General features: G+C 39.0%; 2 protein-coding genes across 4 annotated transcripts in view; one reads left to right on the forward strand and one right to left on the reverse strand.

Annotated features, from left to right (window-relative positions):
* The first annotated feature begins 204 nt into the window (after nucleotides 1-204).
* LOC105186147 (uncharacterized) lies at nucleotides 205-8061 on the forward strand. Of its 2 annotated transcripts, none has more exons than XM_011146175.3 (14): nucleotides 205-390; nucleotides 1082-1152; nucleotides 1722-1860; nucleotides 2104-2281; nucleotides 2391-2471; nucleotides 2555-2821; nucleotides 3018-6026; nucleotides 6116-6230; nucleotides 6391-6595; nucleotides 6683-6866; nucleotides 7209-7367; nucleotides 7432-7584; nucleotides 7661-7753; nucleotides 7832-8061. In XM_011146175.3, exons 1-14 carry the CDS (start codon nucleotides 349-351, stop codon nucleotides 8044-8046), a joined length of 4911 nt encoding a protein of 1636 aa, XP_011144477.2. In that variant the 5' UTR covers nucleotides 205-348; the 3' UTR covers nucleotides 8047-8061. The 2 variants fall into 2 exon arrangements, with proteins under 2 accessions (XP_011144477.2, XP_025154635.1); XM_025298850.1 differs by having other exon boundaries at nucleotides 3090-6026.
* A 796-nt stretch (nucleotides 8062-8857) lies between these two features.
* LOC105186150 (uncharacterized) overlaps nucleotides 8858-19050 on the reverse strand; it is a 30413-nt gene continuing 20220 nt past the window's right edge. The window contains exons 3-7 of one of the 2 annotated variants that reach the window (XM_011146180.3): nucleotides 18710-18881; nucleotides 15157-15218; nucleotides 14898-15030; nucleotides 14518-14626; nucleotides 8858-14319 (exon numbers count right to left, since the gene is read on the reverse strand). In XM_011146180.3, the coding sequence (XP_011144482.2) occupies nucleotides 14221-14319; nucleotides 14518-14626; nucleotides 14898-15030; nucleotides 15157-15218; nucleotides 18710-18881 (575 nt within the window). In that variant the 3' untranslated portion in view covers nucleotides 8858-14220. Of the gene's footprint in view, nucleotides 14320-14517; nucleotides 14630-14897; nucleotides 15031-15156; nucleotides 15219-18709; nucleotides 18882-19050 lie in introns of both variants that reach the window. The other variant, XM_011146179.3, reaches the window with a different exon arrangement.

The raw sequence follows: 19050 nt of genomic DNA on the forward strand, positions 1-19050 counted from the left end.
TAGTGTTCACATTACTTTCTTTGAATTTATCTAAAATTTATCAAGATAAATTCTATATTTTTTAATAGCGTTTTTTATTTTTGTTATTAATTTTTATTAATATGTAACCATTATTCGTTTATATTTTTGCGGTTAGTATCGATTCTGATTCGGGTCGAAATTAATCGAGTTCGAGTAATCGGACTCGATTGTATGCGTAGGTCGTAGCAGCGATTGCCGGCAGAAAGTATCGATAAGTGATAACAACAGACGCTCAATGTGACTGAGATAATAAGAAAATGCCGATATCTTCCCTCGTGCAAAGATTTTTAGAAGTAGATTTTGCAGGTTTTCGTGAATGAATACGTTATGAACAGTAGCAATAGTATGGAAATTGTCTCTAAAACTATCGTGAGTATTACATGTATTAGATATATTAGGCGAAATTTAATTGCTTGCTGGTGTGATAGGTTAAGAAAAAAAGGTTATATTTATTAAACTGATTTTGTGTTTTAGCTTTCTTTGATTTGCGGTTTCTCGGGCCGATTAACCACAAAAATCATGTTTTTTAAACCAAAATTTATACCAAAAATAAATTTGTAGTATATACTTTACTTTCGTTATTTAAATATCTTTCTCACATGGTCACAAGTTTTTATGTAAAGAAATTATAAGTTAAGTGAGATTGAAATATACAAGAAACGTTTCTCGGTTTCTCTTAATAACAGCTACTTGTGTTTTTACATTTTGTTAATAAAAAATATACTTTTTGACCTTCATTTAATGTTCTATCTCATATATATATGTGTATATATACACATACATATTCATAAGTATGTTTCAAGATATAGTATATTTCTTTTAGGATCACTTTTACCAAGCTGTGGTTAATTAATTGTTTTAGTAACATTACAGGATTTCAGAAATTGTTTTGTTTCTCATTTGCTATTTCTTCTCAGTGTGGTTTCAGTTAGAATTCTGCAAGGTTACTAAAATAGTTAACTGTAGCTTGATAAAATTGACTCTTAGACTTTTTATATTGCTATGTCATACAAGAAATTAATTAACAATATGTGACCAGTAACTAATTATAAAATTTTAGGATCAAGTATTACAGCCAGAAAAAGTGACTGAATCACTTTTACTGATGAAACAGAAGATATATAAGACAGAGTAAGTATATTTTGTGCTGTTTAATATATTTAAAAAAAATTTTTAATATTTTATGTAGAAACACATATACAGGGTGTTTGGTAACTCATGTAACCATAGCCAATGGCAGCATAGAACTGAGTAAAACAAACAAAAGTTCCATACTATTTTGCGATATTCGTAATAATTATCGAGGTGTTAATTATAGAAATCTGATGAATGAGCGTGCATCGAAAGGAATGATTGGAAGAGCATTACAGCCACTCGGGTTACAGCACAGTCCAGTTGATCCAGTAACTGTTGCCAGCACGCAGCAAGATGTAGGAGCAGCGAAATAAGATTAGCCGAATAGCAACATATTGTTCTTCTTTTTGGTAATTATTGTGAATATCGCAAAATGGTATGGGAATTTTGTGTTTATCTCAATCATTTCTATGCCTCTATTGGCTATGGCTATAGGAATTACCAAGTACCCTGTATATTTGAATCATCAGTCAAGATCAATATACTTAATACAATATTGCTGAAAATATTGATAAAAAAATTTGTTGATACTTTCATTATGAAGACAAAATTTATATATGTTTCAGCAATTTAATAAAACTATATACAGATAAAATAAAAGAAGCTGATCGTTTAAAATTAGATTTGGAGACTACAAAGAAGAATAATAATCATATGACAGCCAATTATAGATCTGTTATAGATAAGACAAGAGAGTTAGAACTTGTAAGTGATAAAATATATTTTTACATTAACTTAAATTATTAACTAAATTAATATATTCTTAAATTATTTATTATATTAATATATTATATAATATTATATATATAATAATATATTTTTAAATTATTAGTAAGAATAAATTTGTAGCATGAAATAATGTATATATAAAATTATATTAAATTTATATTAACTTATAAATTTACTTATCCAGCAGAATTGTGTTAACAATATAATATTTGATTGTAGAATAATACAGAGGTTAAACAGGAAAATAATCAGTTACAAAAGAAGATAAAAGAATATAAATTACTTTTAGCTACAGATGAAAAACAAGTAAAAGAATTAACAGCTAAAATGAAAGAAATGGAAGACACACACTCTACTGAAATTCTAAAGAATGACTTGCAAAAAGCTTCCTTAGAAGGTACTAACTTTGGTTTTCTTTATTGTATACCATTTGATTGATACATAAAGAACAAAATTAAACTTATTTATTTGCATCTTTAATCAGAAGATTTATTTTTCCTTTACAGATAAAATAAAAGAGTTGGAGCATCAGTTAAAAATGTCGAAGCTAGAAAACGAAAAACAAAAGACTAATACTGTCACCACAGGTAATGAGTCAAATATAGATAAGTGTGGAATATCACAAGCATAATTCCTTATTATTGCATTTACTGTGTGTTTACACTTGTAGGAATTAAATCAACTGCAGACGTTGGTATCAATGTGTCATTGAGTGCTGTCGAGTTAAAGAAAAAATCTGAGGTACAAGAAAAGAACGTTATGACCGACGAATTTTATCCTTTGGATGATGATCCATATCCGATTTTTTGTTCAAAGTGCAATGCTTATATGTACCCACCACCTGTTGAACAAATTTGTCAAATAATGAGTGTGTGTCCAGATTTAATTGAGCCAATTTTTTCGCCAAGGGCAATTTCTCCATTATCTCTGCTTCACGGTAAGTAAATACATCAATTATCACAGCTTGTTGGTCGTCTGCAATTATGATTCATTGCATTTGTCAAATAAGAAGCAAGTTGCGTCATGTTGATAGAAGTTAACGTGATATATTCTTGTTGATTTATAAAATTCCTTTGTATTGTATATATTTTTATTACATTAATTTTTTCATATTTTTGATTCTTACGTTTTAGACAAAGAACCTGAATATTCAGATAAAAATGTCCAATATAAAGAAATAAAACATTTAAATAAAAATATTCCAGATAAAGAATCAGAACATTTCAATAAAAATGTCCCGAATAGCAATCCAGGACATTCAGATAGAAATATTCCAAATAAAAGAACCGACTCTAAAGAATTGGAACATTTACACGGAAACGAAATGGCATCTACTTTTAAAGTATCTTCGTCACATCTGGAGACTCCATGTTACAATTCAGTGAATGGCACATATAATTTTAAACTTGAATCGAAAAATTCATCTGCTTTGGAGCAAGACTATGCAAATGTACAGTTTAAGAACGAAGTTCACACAAAATATTGCAAACCGATTGCAATGAATCTATCCAATGATCAGGATTTAATAGCTAAACATAATTCGTCTATTAACAATATGGAAAAAACTATCCGAGTGATGAAACGTAAATTGAAGCAGTTGCAAAAGAAGAAGAAAAAGGAAAATAAACAAAATTGTTGTCATCATAATGCTACAAGTTGTAACAATGTTACTGCTACTACTGCTAGTTTACTAAACCCGGATTTACTAGTCAGCGTTTGTCAGAGTATGATAAAGTTCTGTGCTAATAAAAAAAAAGTACGTAATACAAACGAAGATGAAAAAAACAAGCGGGAAATTAAATCGAAAAAATATAAACATAAGATGAAAAGGATGAAGCTAAAACGATTAAATAAAATGAAAGATAAGTCTTCATGGAAAGTTGAGCACCTTCATGAAATATTTTTACAAGATACAGTTAACACTGATTCTGAAAAAGATTTAAACGTAGACATTAATGAGTCTGGTCTATCAAACCAGAATTTCTTAAACCATTCGACGGAAGTGAAGTCTATTGGAGAAACAGAATATACTGCAGAAATGGAATGTACTACAGAAGGAGAATCTACAGAAATGGAATATACTACAGAAACAAAGTCTGCAAACATAGAATGTATTGCAGAAAGAGGATCTGCAGAAATGGAATGTGCTGCAAAAACGGGATCTGCAAAAATGAAGTTTGCAGAAGTGGAATATACTGAAAAAATAGAATCTGCAGAAGTGAAATATACTGGAAAAATAGATTCTGCAGAAGTGGAATATACTGCAGAAATGGAATCTGCTGCAATAACAAAGTCTATTCCAAAAATAAAGCCTGTTGCAGATGTGGAGTCTGATGCAAAAGTGACGCCTGTACATGCAGACTCTGATGCAAAAGCAATGTCTGTTACAGGTGTGGAATCTAATGCAAAAGTGATGCCTGTTGCAGACATGGAGGCTCATGTAAAAGTGACGCATGTTGCACATGCAGGCTCTGATGCAAAAGCGATGCCTCCTGTTGCAGACATAGAATCCATTGTAAACAATCCTATGATATTACATTCAGACGTTGATGAGATATACGTAAGCAATTCATTAAGTACAGATAATGTAGAATCTGTGACTCTAAATCCACATGATTCGAATCATCATACAGTAACCAAAACGATGCTTTCACGATCTCACAGTGAAAGTTCTAGTAGTTATTCCAATGGTAATGTTATTGGTAAGATCACAATAGGCAGCAATTTTAAAAATAAGAGAAAAACTGTTAATCGTCTGTTAAAAAAAGTTAAAAATTTGAAGAGAAAAACGCAAATGAATTCAGTTATACTTCCAAATAAGCATTTGAAGGTTGAGCCCAGCTCCAACGATACCTCCGAATTTTATAATTCTATGAAGAAACGACGGATTGCGCATACTCCAAAAGCCTCGGCTTCTCCACCTGGCACCGTTGAGAAGAATTCCACTGACCTTACGATAGGAAGTATAATTGAACCTGAAGTATTTACAAACTTCTCATCAAATATGCAAACACCGAAAGATGATACACCGATTAAAACACAAAAGAAGAGAGGAAAGAACATTAAAAACAACCTCGTCGAATCCATACGAGAGCATATACCCAATAAGAAACTGTTGACGAAGAAAACTTTACACATCACGAAGACTGAAGATTCTTCTCTTCATAACGACAATGTTACTCTTTTTGATAATAATATCGAACAACTATTGGCATCATTTAGTCATCATTTCAGTCCTGATGACACTTTAGTTAGTTCTAATACTGTCAACGGGATTATGTCACCGTCTAAGGAATCCACATCATCAAACGCTCTCTGTAAAGATTCGAAAGACTACGAGCTTACTGAAGATTTACATACAAATACAACCGAGGTCACGGGCAATATATCGCCACCCGTTAAGTTACACTCTACAGCTACATTAAAATCTTTTACATATAAGAATTGTGACTATAAAAGCGACATGACGAAGGGCACAACCGACGAAGCTTCGGAGAATCGAAGTACTGAAGGACAATCGTCAGATGTAGAAGTTCGAGAAGATGATTTATCGGTTACGGACGAAGAGAATTGTACGACAAGTAAAGAGCACGATGAACAGAATGTTGTCGGGAGCGTCGAAGCACACGATACTAATAACAAGTCTGTAAAGAAGAAATATTTACATTCATCCTTGTTGAAAAGGAGGAACATCGTTAAGAGTAGCTTAGATGATAATGCGAAAGAATCTTACGACGAAATAAATATGAAGATGAGGGAGGAGTGTGTTAATAACGAAGAAACTAGAATATTAGGTCTCGATATGAGGTCCGAGATGATAGATAAGTGCATAGAACGCATCTATGGTAATAATGACGACGATGAGACCGACGATAATGATTTTAATTGTAAAAAATATATGGAGGAGCAGGATGATAATGTCATAGATAATGATGTTAAGATGTCTTATGATGACGTTGGGGACAATAATAACAAAGATAGTGATAATGACAAAGACCACGAGGATGATCAAGATGAGGATGACCAAAGTCTAACGCCAATAAATCAACTAAGGAGATACGTTAACAAAAATCTCAAGAGAAACGTAAAAAGGTTAACATACAAAGAAAGGAAGAAAGCGATTAAAATTGTTACAATTGCAGGTAGTTAAAGGATCGAACGCGAATTGCAGTTTTTATTACACGAACCACGAAAATTAAAATGTATCGCGCTACATTGTATTACATTTCAGGTAAATTTGTAAAGAAACAATTGATGAGGCTAATGCAAAGTAATTGGGAGGATTCGATACATTGCGGCATCGTCGATAAATTACGTAGGATTTGTGGGCCTAATCTCATAGCTAAGTTAGTGCAATGTTTTTCGCAATCTATCCTTATACATATATTCAATAAGTACAATCCTCACGTATTTAAACACTTGGGACGAAAATATGCGTAAGATACTTTTATATACCCGAATTATACGAACTTGGTGAATTAAACACGTATCTCTTGATTTTTCTAGATGTATAGTTGAATTCTTATCGGAGTATAGTGAATATAATCGTGTTCTCGACAAATCGTTCACTCCTCCAGCGCCTCTCATGTCGAGGTACGAACAGAAAATCATGATGCTCTTGATCGACTTGGAGCGGTCGAAACCAACAGTTATTGCTTCCGTGCGGACTGCTATTCAGTATAAGCTGTTTCAACTTAGCGGTAAATTGAGGGTGTGTATATTGTGGATTTTATTAATCGTGTCGAAAAAGAAAGAGAGCGAGAGAAAGGAAATCGTTAACGTTTCTGCGTCTACGCAGTTTTCAGAAGTCGAGTCATTCACAAGGATATACGTTGTCCTGGCGCGTCTGCAGAATGATAGAGAAGCCGTACGCATCATGTGCTGCGACGCTCTTTATTGCATGGGCTATCATGCCATCAACGTTTTGTACACGGCATTGACGAGCTGGCCCGAAATTTTTCCACACGCCGATGCTCACAAAGGTATACACTTGACGATATTTGTTTCATTTCGATGATTCATGAGAATATGCCCGGGAGTCAATGTACTTCGAATTCGTACGAAAGTATAGGATCAGGCAAAAATTTTGGTTCGATTTTCAAATAGATTTCATCCGATGGGACCAAATCATTCATCACAGTACTGAGCACAAGCGACGTAATTTCTTACAATTTTTCATCAACTATCCAATAATCTTAACTGTCCAATCACACTTCTCTTCTATCGTGCAAAGTAACCAGTTAGCTGTCAGAAAATCGAGCCGAACAATTTTGGCTAGATGAACAAATAGAAATGAAGAAAAATTGTATCGCAATCTTGTGTAGGATTTTTGCCAAGGTGCATAGCTTTCCTCATCTCGCAATCGAGCGACAATACTTACCAGAAGTCACAGCCATTAAGGATGTTAATGTCGAAATATTACGGGTACACTGAACAAATAAAAGTCGAAGATTTCGCCGACGAGCTTATGACTGCTTTTGCGGGTAAGTTTATTTTCTCCGCGTTGTTTATCTGCGTAGTATAATAATCGCAAATTGTATCTCGCAGATAAAAAGGAGGATGGTTTAAACACAGCCATTATACTTCTCGCGAAAAGAAATGGATCAACCTGGACGTACGATAATATTATTAAGACCCCATTATTGCCAATGATTATCTGCCAGAGGTATCTCTGCATGTATAATGCATTTTCTCTGCTAGGTACGTTCATCTTTCATCTATCATATCGGACGTTTATTTCTTTTCGTATATTATATTGATAATTGGATATTTATAGGAAAACTCATGCGTGCGTTTCCACTAAAGAGCAAAGACACTATTGTACAAGATATGAGCAATCAACTCGCGGATCTTCTTGCTTCTGACGAATGTAACGTATTCGTTTTCTGTGAAAAGAAATGATTCTCATTCAAGATATTCAATCATAACTTATCTCTCTTGGAAATAGTTCCAGGTGACGTACAACAAGGCATAGCGTCCGCGTTGCTCAGTCTCGCCAGACAGGAATTTCACAAAGTTACAATAGCTGTGATGAAATGGACACCGAAGAAAACTTTAAGACCGAGTATTATTGCGCAAATAGATGCACATATAAAGAAGCGTACTCCAAAATTTTGGAAGATGTATATACAGAAAGAATTGTTCGAGATATATCCAAAATAAAATATAGTATTCTAATTGTGTGTCTAAAGTGACAGCTACAACACAAAACAAACATGAAACAAGTATTCTAGATCTTATCGTTATATTTTGTAGTATATTCGAGCTCTTTACGGATATATGTTTAAAGTATTCCAATACAAAATTTACCTTACGAAAGGTTTCGATATCTATATTTGATTTCATATTCTTTATATGTGATTTCATGTTCTTTAGAAGTTTGGAAGTTTTTCACAAGTGAACGACGTGTGTAAGTTTTACTAATCACGCGATATTTCAACGAAATGATAATATTTAGGAGCTCAACTCGAGTTTGTAAATATACATTGAACTTGATGCCATTTGCTCACTGCAGCATTGTAACCTGTCCTTGAACTAATTAGACAAAAAGTGCAGTGAGAGACAAAGTGAGCCGCATTTAGGACAATGCGCGCTTTCTAAGACTGTGATGAATATTAAATCGTAAGTAGGAATTATATCTATTTTTAAGTATTATTTGCATGTACCATGAGCGTACATGACTCGTTGCTTGAAATAAATATTAGTATATTAAGGCACATAGTATGTGATAGGCAATGTGCGCGCGCGTCCAGCGATATATATGATACTTAAAGATTTCGAAACAAGATTACAGGTTTTTATTTTTTTAATATAATAATAATAAAAGTAATCATAATAGTAATAATATTAATAATGATAATAGATAATATAATAATAATAGATAATATTCAACATATCGTAAGCTTCCATCCGCAGAGCACGCTAAGTTAATACATGTACATGGTTTCTTTACAAAAATAATAACAATGTTTCGATGTAACATTGCCGATCGGTGACATCTTTTTTTTTTTCTTGTCGTTTTTAGCTAATACGCCATTTAGCACTTTCCTTTGGATCAATTCCTATTTTTCTCCCTTCCTTCTTTCTCTTCCTCCGTTTCCCAAGCACGCGCGTGCGTTACACGCACGCTTGCTCTCACCTCTAAACAATTAATCGTTCCAGTTAATTGATGTTGTCTTTGGTACATTAACAACGGACAGCATACTATTGAATAACGGTTTGGTATGTCGGACGGGGTACCCACCATCCGCCGTCGTAAAGTGCGCGCGCGCGCGAAGATGCTCGCGAGAAAACTGAACTCGAAGAAGATTGCACGAGGATTGTCCATTTCGGTCGCGGGGTATTCGATCGTAAGATTGAAAAAAAAAAACAAAGAAAAGGACCCGAAGTGCATATTTTCGGAAAATTCGCAATTCGCATACGTAGTCTCGAGCAGAATTCAGCAAAGTGGTCGACGTGTGTACTCGTGTGTGCGGTAGAATGACGGAATAATCAACAGATGTACAAAGTTATTGATGAATAAGATTATCGCTTTAATATAAACCAAGAGAGACACAACTAATCGGTGTTAATTAACGTAAGAAATATTACACATTGCTATTGCAGATTGTGAATCGTGAGATAACACTTCGGCAAAATAGAGACTACGCTTTGCTCGATGTTTTATCATCTTCCCTTCTCCCTCTCCCCTCTCTCTCTCTCTCTTTCTCTCGGCGGTTCGCGCTCATATTTTGTCACAAAGTCCTGGAATTCTTGTCCGCCACGCTGTGAATTCTCAACGTAAACGTAAGTTTCGATCGATAAGCGGCAATAAAGAAAGAAGGAGATTATGCGTAATGTTTTTTGTTTTCTTTTTTTCTCTTGTTTATTTTAGAGCGCGTTCTTCTACGTTAGATCGCGAGGACTCGTGAATTACGCCGCGGCTCTAGGAACATGGAATTCTGCATGTGAATTTTCTTACAATATTCGTGATGACTCGTGCTTCTTTCCTTTCTTTTCTCGCATTGTGACCACAAGACCGTGTGATGTCATTCGTGATGCTTGTTATTCCGTAATTGACTCAACATGATTTGCTAGAAACGATTCTATTCGTCGGAACTGTGTGGTGTGTGTGTGTGTGTATATACGGTAAGAACGACTTTTTCTGTGATGCTTCGGTACGACGTCTTTCGGCCGCAGTTTTATCATTTTGCGATTTTCTTCGCGCAGGATACGGAGCGAAGCGCGGAGCTGTTTGATATTCTGAAATGTCAACACTAGTAGTACATTAGTTAGACAGACGTCACGCTAAATATACTCTCCCGAGGCTGCTTTTATCGCGGTGCTCCCTATGACCATTACAATTTACACGATGTAAATTATTACAAGATTCTCTTTTTGACAGGCTAATTTGGCCGGGAGTTGGGAAAAAGCATTAGATTAGGAAAAATACCACTTAAACATCGGACGATACGAAAGAAACAAGGTGCTTCTCCTTAGTACACCGATCCTTTAGACACGCTAATTTTGTTTTTGGTCTAGATTCTCTCTTCTTACGCTACAAGATAAGTTCTTTATAACTCTACTGAGGGGAATGCGCGTTTTGCAAGGTTTTGTCTCAACCGCGCTTCATCTCCATACGCTTTTGATGTCACACCAGCGGCGCAAACGGGAGATTTTGAATTTCGGTCTTTGTGAACCGTGAAAAAAGAAAAGAACCATCTGACGTCTGTAACAATTTCATTACTTATAGCTACCTACAGCTGACAATGGTCATATTAGCCCTGAGTTAGCTTCAAATTGAGAGCTCGAACCGAAAGCAAGCACCGGTTTCTTTTTCCTTTCGTGCCATCCGATAGCTCTCCGCCTTGTCACACGCATTCCGGATTTAAATGCGACACGATATACACAATCACGCATTCCACTCTCAGCATTCGTTTCGATACTGTCTCATACACTCTTCCTCTTGCTCCTCGCAAACAAGTCCTTATAAATAATTTTTACCGATACAAAGTAATAATAAGTAATAATTTCTAATACAATAACCGATAGTCATAATAATATATAATATTAATGAATAATAATAGTAATAATAAATTAGGAACCACGTACAATATGAAATATGGGAAATTAAATTAGAATACGCTATCAACTCGCTTTTTTTTCGAGGACTATTTATAAATTATAAGATACACGATTTGTATTCGCTTTTTGTAGATGCTTAGGCTACGCTCTTCTTTCTTATTCGAAATTTTCTCTCTCTCTCTCTCTCTCTCTCTTTCTTTCTCTCTTTTCCCTATCGCTACAGTAAATAGAAATTTCTTAGGGACAGTCCGGATAGAGAAAGTCGTTTGTCGTTATCCTTATCGAATGTGTCTCGAAGCGACGAGCGACGGATGAGTGACCGACGCGAAAAAGGGTTGGAACGAAGCGTTTATAGAAGCTTTCCTCTGTTCTCTTCCTTTTTTACTCAAGTATCTACAAATATACAAATTACCGCTGAATCGTCGTCTGTTTTCACTGTTAGATGTGTTTCCTTCTTTTTTTTTTAGCGAATTATATAATTACAAAAATATGTATCTTGGATTTTTGAAGCGCAGTGCGCATCATAATGTGGAACGACATAGGGCGAAAATGTTACGACGCCACGAAAGTCTGTGGTCTTTCTTATCATTTTTTTTTCTTTTTTTGCAATCGGAGTTGTCGACGATTCGGGATTGCTCTTCAACGTAGAATAATTTATTATTTACAACAAGAGAGTTGAGAGACGAAATGACGGAGGCCCAGCCTCGTACAACGCGTGAAGTATCTCCAGATACACATATTGATCCCTATTGATTCTAACGCATTGTTAACATACCACTTTCAATTTTGCATAAACACACAGAAGTGATGGTAATCTCTCTAAAAGCCTGAAAGAATCCGAATAAGGGGAAAAAGAAAATAGGAAATGAAAATACATAGCGAAGTGATTTGTAAACACGTGTTTCGGGAATTATGCATGTGCTTGGAGACATAATTTGAGCCTTTTATCTAAATAAATAAGTTGTGGCGAAATGAGGCAATAACGCGAGTGAGATACAAGTGATTCGGTGACGCACAGCCGAGTTTTCTTTTCTTCTTCGATCTTACAAACGATCGGATAATTCTCTCCGGCACGCGTTGGAATTCATTTATGTCACATATTGGAAAGATACTATGAGCAACGAGCAATTAATTGGTATCAATGTGTCGCGAAAACGACACATATATGCACATACACATGTACATATATATGTACGCATACACGTCATTCGGCAATCAACTCTCTCAAAACGAACGGGACAGGAAAATTCCCGAAAGTTTCTCTCCCGAAGCGAAGCGGATAATGATGCGATTCTCTTTCAACTGGTTCTACCGTGAAGTCAGTGAATCCCCGATTTACGCTCACAATTGTCACACTGCCAATTTGTTACTTTTTTTTTTGTATTTGTTGCAGTCTATTCGTCCTAATGACGCGTTTCGCTTTTGTATCCTTACCGTTCTCGTTTACGCAGCTATGGAAATGAAGTTCCGATTCATTAATAAGTACGTCATTACGTGCCTAAGATCTGGCAGCCGAACGAACGATACTTTTCGTTCACTTCTCCGGAGGATTGGGTATGTGTGTGAATGAGTGTGTAGCGGAGGCAAAAGGGGCAAAAAGTGTGTTCGAGAAAATATCTTGTCGATGCGTAACAGTACAACGCCGGATGGCGATCTGACGTCAATAGATTTTCTAACGATTCGGTAAATAGAGAATTAGCGTCTCTATTAATTCGCAGCGACGAGGGGCGTAACGAGTGCCTCTTGCGCGCGCGCGCGTGTGTGTATGTGTACGTGTGCTAGAGGATTATTTCGTTCTCCGGTAAGAAGACGTCGGATTTATTCTAGATCTAATTTCCTTAGAAACCTCTACGTAAGACACATACGTTGATCGACCTTTTGATACTAGCGGTACGGTCGGTCGCGTTTACTATTCTTAAGATTCTTTGGAAGAGCCCGGTGTGTTGCGTGTGTGAGGATATGACGTGCGAATTGTGACAACGGTAACCGCGCGATGGGTGTCGCGCGCGTCGGACTTGTGCGGCCCAAAGCGGAATTGCGTCGCATACCGTCTCGCCAGGGGCAGTCTGTCGCGTTGCATTACACAGCACGTACCAAGCATCAAAGGCTTCTCACATTGTCTACAATGTCTACGCAATGTGTACACATTGTCTACACGCTTTAGCGTTCTTCGGCTATCAATTTCGCGCTTCACGAGAGGAGGAGGGCTTTTCTTCGTCTCGCTAGCGCGTGTCGGCGTCCTGCGCTCCTATAACACACGCGGTTAGCGATTCGACATCGGACGACGCTCATCGCGAACTTTTCTTTCTTTTTTCCTTCACGCGTTACATAGGAGAGAGAAACAATCGATTTGATCTACTTTTTTTTCGCTTTTTACTTTTTTCCCTTTAATCAGGTGTACCGCAACAACTACGCTTCCTGTTTCTTACGAACGAGAATAGAAAGGCACTACTTTTGCAGCTGATGTGTGTCTGTCTGTCTGTCTCTGTGTGTGTGTGTGTGTTTATTTTCTCTTTCTTCCGTCGATGAATGAGTGAATGACGATGAGACGATACTGACGCTCGCAAGGAAACGACATTCGATGATCGCGAGGAAAAATCTCAATGGAAACGCTTCGTTTCTTTTGTTTTATTTCTTCTTTCACGCGACATTCTTCTCTCGTGCGAGGTTTCCTTTCTCCCCGTTCAGGGCTAATTTCGATTCGTTCGACAAAGAGACGTTGGATACATTACCGAGAGACGCGCGCAACGTCTCTCGCTGGAAGGAATAATAACACACGCGACAATCGACGAGCGTCGAACGTCCCTTCGATGAAACGAGAGGGCGGCAGGGACTCGAGTACGACGATTCTCGGGAATGTTTCGACAGCTCAGCTCTGATAAGTCAACGTCAATGTACGTACTCGTACAAAACAGATACAACATGGTTGGCTCGATGTCGCTTCATTTTTTTCAGCATCGCGTTCAAAGAGGGTCACTCGCCGAATCGAAGAAATCGGACATCTCCAACAAGAGAGTTGGCTGCTGCTACTACTAAAGGCTACTAAAGGCCGCTGCGCTGCGCTATCTCAAGGAACGTCGAGAGCTACCTCGTGTTACGATTCGAGCGACAGCAACGATTACTCGACGACGATGACGACGACCTGGTCGGACTCGTCTCGAGGACGTCGGTTGAACGAGGGTCTCGTGTTCGAGTGTCGGCGGTTTGCCGATTGCGAATCGCCGCGGCGGGACGTTGCAATATGTGGACGGCGGCGCGTGGCGACGTGCTTCGCTATTGGCTCGGGTGCTTGTTTTCGCCGATAGACGCCATCCTCATCGATTCCGCTTCTGGACAATTCCACCCAGGCATTCTAGTCTGCTCTATCGTCGCCTGAGAGCACACACCCCGAACACACGAGATATTATTATTATTATTATTACTATCATCAGTTTAACTGTCATGCCGTCGTAAAAATGGAAATTGGAACGTGAACGTTTTAAACTCCACTCCAATAATGTCAGAACAATCGTTATCTCGATAAACCGAATAACGCAAACTCATCTCATGGTGAATCCTCAATTTCCTTACCGAACTGTTGAGGCTCTTCGCCATGAAGATCGTGAGAGGGCGGCTGCGGTTGCTGAACGGCCTCACCTCCGGATCTCGGCCAGGACCATCCACCGTGTCGATGCAGCTACTGCTATAATGAGAAGAGAAAAATAAAAGAACGGAGAACGTAACGTTCGCGTGTGCGTTGATGAGGTGGCGGCTTATTTAGCGAGCGAACACGTAGATTCTCGATGAATCGGGACCGATGACGTATCGGTCGCGGCGGGCCTTCCTCGAACAGTCAAAGTCGCGATTCACACGCGCCAGCTACGCACATAGGTGCGTACATTATACGCCGGATATGCCGAAATCTATGCCGCGAATGAAATAACAGCGATGATAATAGAACGATCAATTACCTCGACCGCAATTCCTTCTGCTTTCGCTTACAATGGATATAAGCCGTTATACAAATGATAACGACGAGCAATACTGCTATTGTGGCACCGCCGGCGATGCTGGCAGTCTCCAGCATTACTCGCTGCCGCGAAGCTGTAAGAAGAGAAAAAAAGAAACGTCATCTTTATTCGATTCGCGAGAGCATCATTAGCGCTATTATTATCGTTGAATAACACAAAAAGTAGACGCTGTTACCGGACGGTAACACACACTACTTACGTAAATAGGAACCATCCAAATCCTTGAACTCGCATCTCTGCCCGATATATCCATTGGCGCACCTGCGGGACAAAGCACACATCGGTAATTAGCTTAATTAATCGATGTTAAGAAATCTCGCGAGACTTCGCCGGAATTCGCGAATATAACCGGATGTTATAAAGGGAGATTCGACGATTGCTTTCTTTCTTCTTTCCTCTCTTTCTCTTTCGGTCTCCTCCCTTTCTCGGTTTCGCATATCGCGCGCTCTGTATTAATCAGATAGAATCGCCTGTGTCAAAAGTGTCCAATTAGTAAGTGCCCAATTAAGCTTAATTATCGGGGAAAAATTTCAGAGAATCAACAGCTGACTAAATTTGGCAGATTGCGGCTTTACAGCGCGTGTGATTACGCGATAATTGAGAGAATTCTCAGAACAATTAGCGGTACCTGAAATTAACAGGAAGACAACACGCGCGCGCGCGAGAGAGTATCGTCGGCGTTTCCTCCGTGCGCAATCATCGATTGTCGAATGCGAGAGTTGTTTTAGCTGTCGCTCTGTTACGCTATTTACTGCGTGACTTTCTAGCTGAACTGCCGTTTCTACACACGTGGATATACCAGATCTCCCATCGCCTTTCAACAAACACATGGACGGAGGATGGCATTGCGCGACCAGTCGCGTTTCTTTCCGCTTTTGCGTTCTACGTTCTCGGATTCTATCTATCGGCTCGATCGACTTCCTCTCGGCGCGCGTTTCTCCGACGTTCGGCTCTCTCGATCGCGCGGTTCGCGAGTTTTTACGTGTTAGCGCGCGTGAGAAGCATAATCCTTATCGCTAATATAGTTTCTTTTGGTCTCACTCTTGACGTCATAGATCATAGATTTGCCCCGATATTAATCGTAACGCGAATGGATCTGTAATTCTAGCGAGCGAGCATGCGATTTTAATTAGCCTCTCTCGTTTGCGGTTGCATTCGGTTAAATATCTTTAACCCCTTGCCGTGCGCCATTTAACTCGACGAAATCCGGGCCCAACCGGATAGGAGACGACGCGCGCGCAAAACGGGCCAGAGTGATGCGTGGGAACAGTTGCAATACGAGCCGAAATGCGGATATGTGTGCTTCACACGATACAGCTCTTGTGGACGTCAAAACTATCAATAATTTAATTCTTTTTTCTTCTTTATATATATATATATTTTGTATACAATATACTAAAGCAAACAACACATGAACAAATAATACTTTAAAATATAAATAATAATATTGTAATTTACTACAGTTACTAATACAATTATATGGACGATTGACCCGTGTATGATTAAACGACACATAAAGCTTTTATGACAATTTTAAACTATTTAAACAACTATTTTAAACAACAAAGACGCTACCCAAGCCAAGAACAGTATATATGGCCCGATCTTCATTCCACAAGTCAGACTCGTGATGTTCACGTTTGGCCCGATCATCATTCCACGAGTCTGATATCCACGAGTCTCGTGATATTCATGTTCATGTCCAAAATTGTTATCACGAGTCAGCTTCGTCAAAGTGCGGCAAGGGGTTAAGCGTGCAGCGGATAAGTGTGTACGCTTAAATGTCTTTCTTTATAAACGCAGAGCTTCTCGCCGAGGTTCTTGCTATAAGTTATACGCTTGACTTTGTGATTTCAACGATTGTGCATGAGACAATTCGACACGTGAAAACACGGTTCTCCAGGCGTACCGTTAAGTCACACACGTGGAATAATAGCGGTTTATCCAACCGTCTCGTTGGGGAAAAGAAAAAATGAAAACGTCGGATCGCTCGCGTCTACCACTTTCCACTTTGGTACATTTTCTCCGTACGTCTCTCGTGCGCGCGAGGTCTTCTCTTTACCTGATTATCTAATCCGAACGTGATTATGAGAGCGCGAAAAATGGAAAAGTAGAACGTATGCACGTTGCCTGTGCGTCTTTCTTCCCTCTTCTCTTTCCCGCTCGTTTTTCAGGAGACAAGAGCTGACGCTCATCTCTCTCGATTTACCGCTCTCGCTCAAATTAGTTTTATTCACTTTACATTCGTGACATTTTTATCAGTTTTGACCTCTTCTGATGTCAGTTTCAATTTCTTAATTTCGATACGAAGCAATTTTCCAAAATTTCCTTTCGCACTCGATTTTTCAACTTTGCAATTCAATTTTATCCAACATTTCGTGTGAAAGTACTGTAAATGTTGTCGTCGCGTTATTCAGTGTCGTTTTGTTGGACGTTCCTGATTATTCATCGACCCAGGCGTTTCCGGTTTACGGGGTTGTCTTCGCGAACATTTTTCACACCTTATCGTTAAATTGCATTCAGCGGTGTCCGCTACTTCAACTTTCGCGATAAAGCGCGCGCGACCGTTAGATTAATTTAAGTTGGCCGCGGCGAACTGAAGACGATGGGACGACTCGATCCAAGCGGCAGATCGCGGTCGACAAAGCAAACACCGTGGGAAATGGTAAGGTTGAGCGAGCACGATGCGCGCACCGCTCCTCGATGTTATTCCGATGTTAATCCGATTAGTTGATAGACCCTTTTTTTCCCCTTTCACAGTGCTCGGATTTTAGAATATATTTTCGACATCGAGAGCAAGGAAAAGGGAAAAAGAGAGCTAACATAAATATGTCCGATTGCTATTTGTGTATCAAACCTTATGCGATTGTTGAAAACTTTGACATAATGGCTATTGATAAGATGTTAAAACTTTAAAACTATCTGAATTTTCAAACTGAATAAAAACGAGATAAAGATTCAGAGAAATTACATTGTATTGTATTGCATTGTATTAACAACGTCAATCGCGCGATAGAAATAAATTGTTAGCATCGCCTCGAAGCTGCGTTAAAGTATCTCAACTTGAACATTTCCCGCCCACAAAGTTGCTCCACTAAGGAACTGTCGCCAACGATCCACGACCGCACACTTCTGTACTTCTGCTTTTCAGCGTCGAAGACATCTCGGGAGAGTGATAGCCATTGGAAACCTCACTCGAAAATTTATGACGTTTAAATAAAAGAAAGGACCAAATAAAACCTGCACGCGACGGGGAGGAGAAAGAGGTGCGAGGGGACATGGGGTAGCAGCTCCGCGGAGAGTTCGCGTCCTGACACGGTCGTGCAGGAGAACGTCGACGTACGTGCCGAGGTCGCATAGTTGAAGATTAACAGGGAAGCGACATGGACAGACACAAACGACGGGGGTCTCCGCGCCTGTCTCCCTAAAGTGATTTTTTCGCTTAGAACCGCCGCGCGCGATTGTTCGCGTGGTAGCGTCGCACATTCCGTACCCGTCCATCGAAAACGAGCCTATAATTCCTTTTCCGTACGCGTCCTGGAATATATTGACATATTCAAAGACCCCCACAGCTCCGCTGCCGCTGCCGCCGCCATCGTCGCGGCGGCCTGCAGGAATTTTCGCTACGAAAAATTCTACACAGGTGAACATTTCACGGGCGGCAGGACGAACGCGAACGGACGAGGGAAAAACCGGCCGACCGGCCAATCCAAGACGTGTGTAGCTCGAACAAAGGAGAACTCGTTACTTACAAACAGTTATACAGGAGGGAGTCGACAATTTTAACGGTGAAGCACGTGGCGCCGTTTAAGCAATACCACTCTGCGTAATCCGGTGGACATGTGTACATGTGGAATGTGATGTTCGGTCGATCCGTCGGCGTCGGCGGCCTCGGTTTCGGCGTCGAGCGCGACGAGCAGGCATCTGTTGGTGAAACGCAACAATTAATTAAGGCGTGCGTAATGCACACGTGTGTAAGTCATCGGCGAAAAGATTACATCGCTTTTCTCTTTCTCTCGACGGCTGTCGCAACGCGAACAGGAAAACTCGTCGTCTTGCTCGTTTTTCCTAGTCGTTCTCGGAAGATAAGTTT

The sequence above is a fragment of the Harpegnathos saltator genome, unplaced genomic scaffold (assembly GCF_003227715.2).
Source record: "Harpegnathos saltator strain DR-91 unplaced genomic scaffold, Hsal_v8.6 scaffold240, whole genome shotgun sequence".
Lineage (NCBI taxonomy): Eukaryota > Metazoa > Arthropoda > Insecta > Hymenoptera > Formicidae > Harpegnathos > Harpegnathos saltator.

Bases quoted from the DNA above. Each gene is read 5' to 3' on its own strand.
- LOC105186147 (XM_011146175.3), top strand. From the start codon at position 349: ATGAACAGTAGCAATAGTATGGAAATTGTCTCTAAAACTATC. The intron at 1,153-1,721 runs GTAAGTATATTT...TATATGTTTCAG, and splicing joins CAGAAGATATATAAGACAGA to CAATTTAATAAAACTATATA. The intron at 2,822-3,017 runs GTAAGTAAATAC...CTTACGTTTTAG, and splicing joins TCCATTATCTCTGCTTCACG to ACAAAGAACCTGAATATTCA.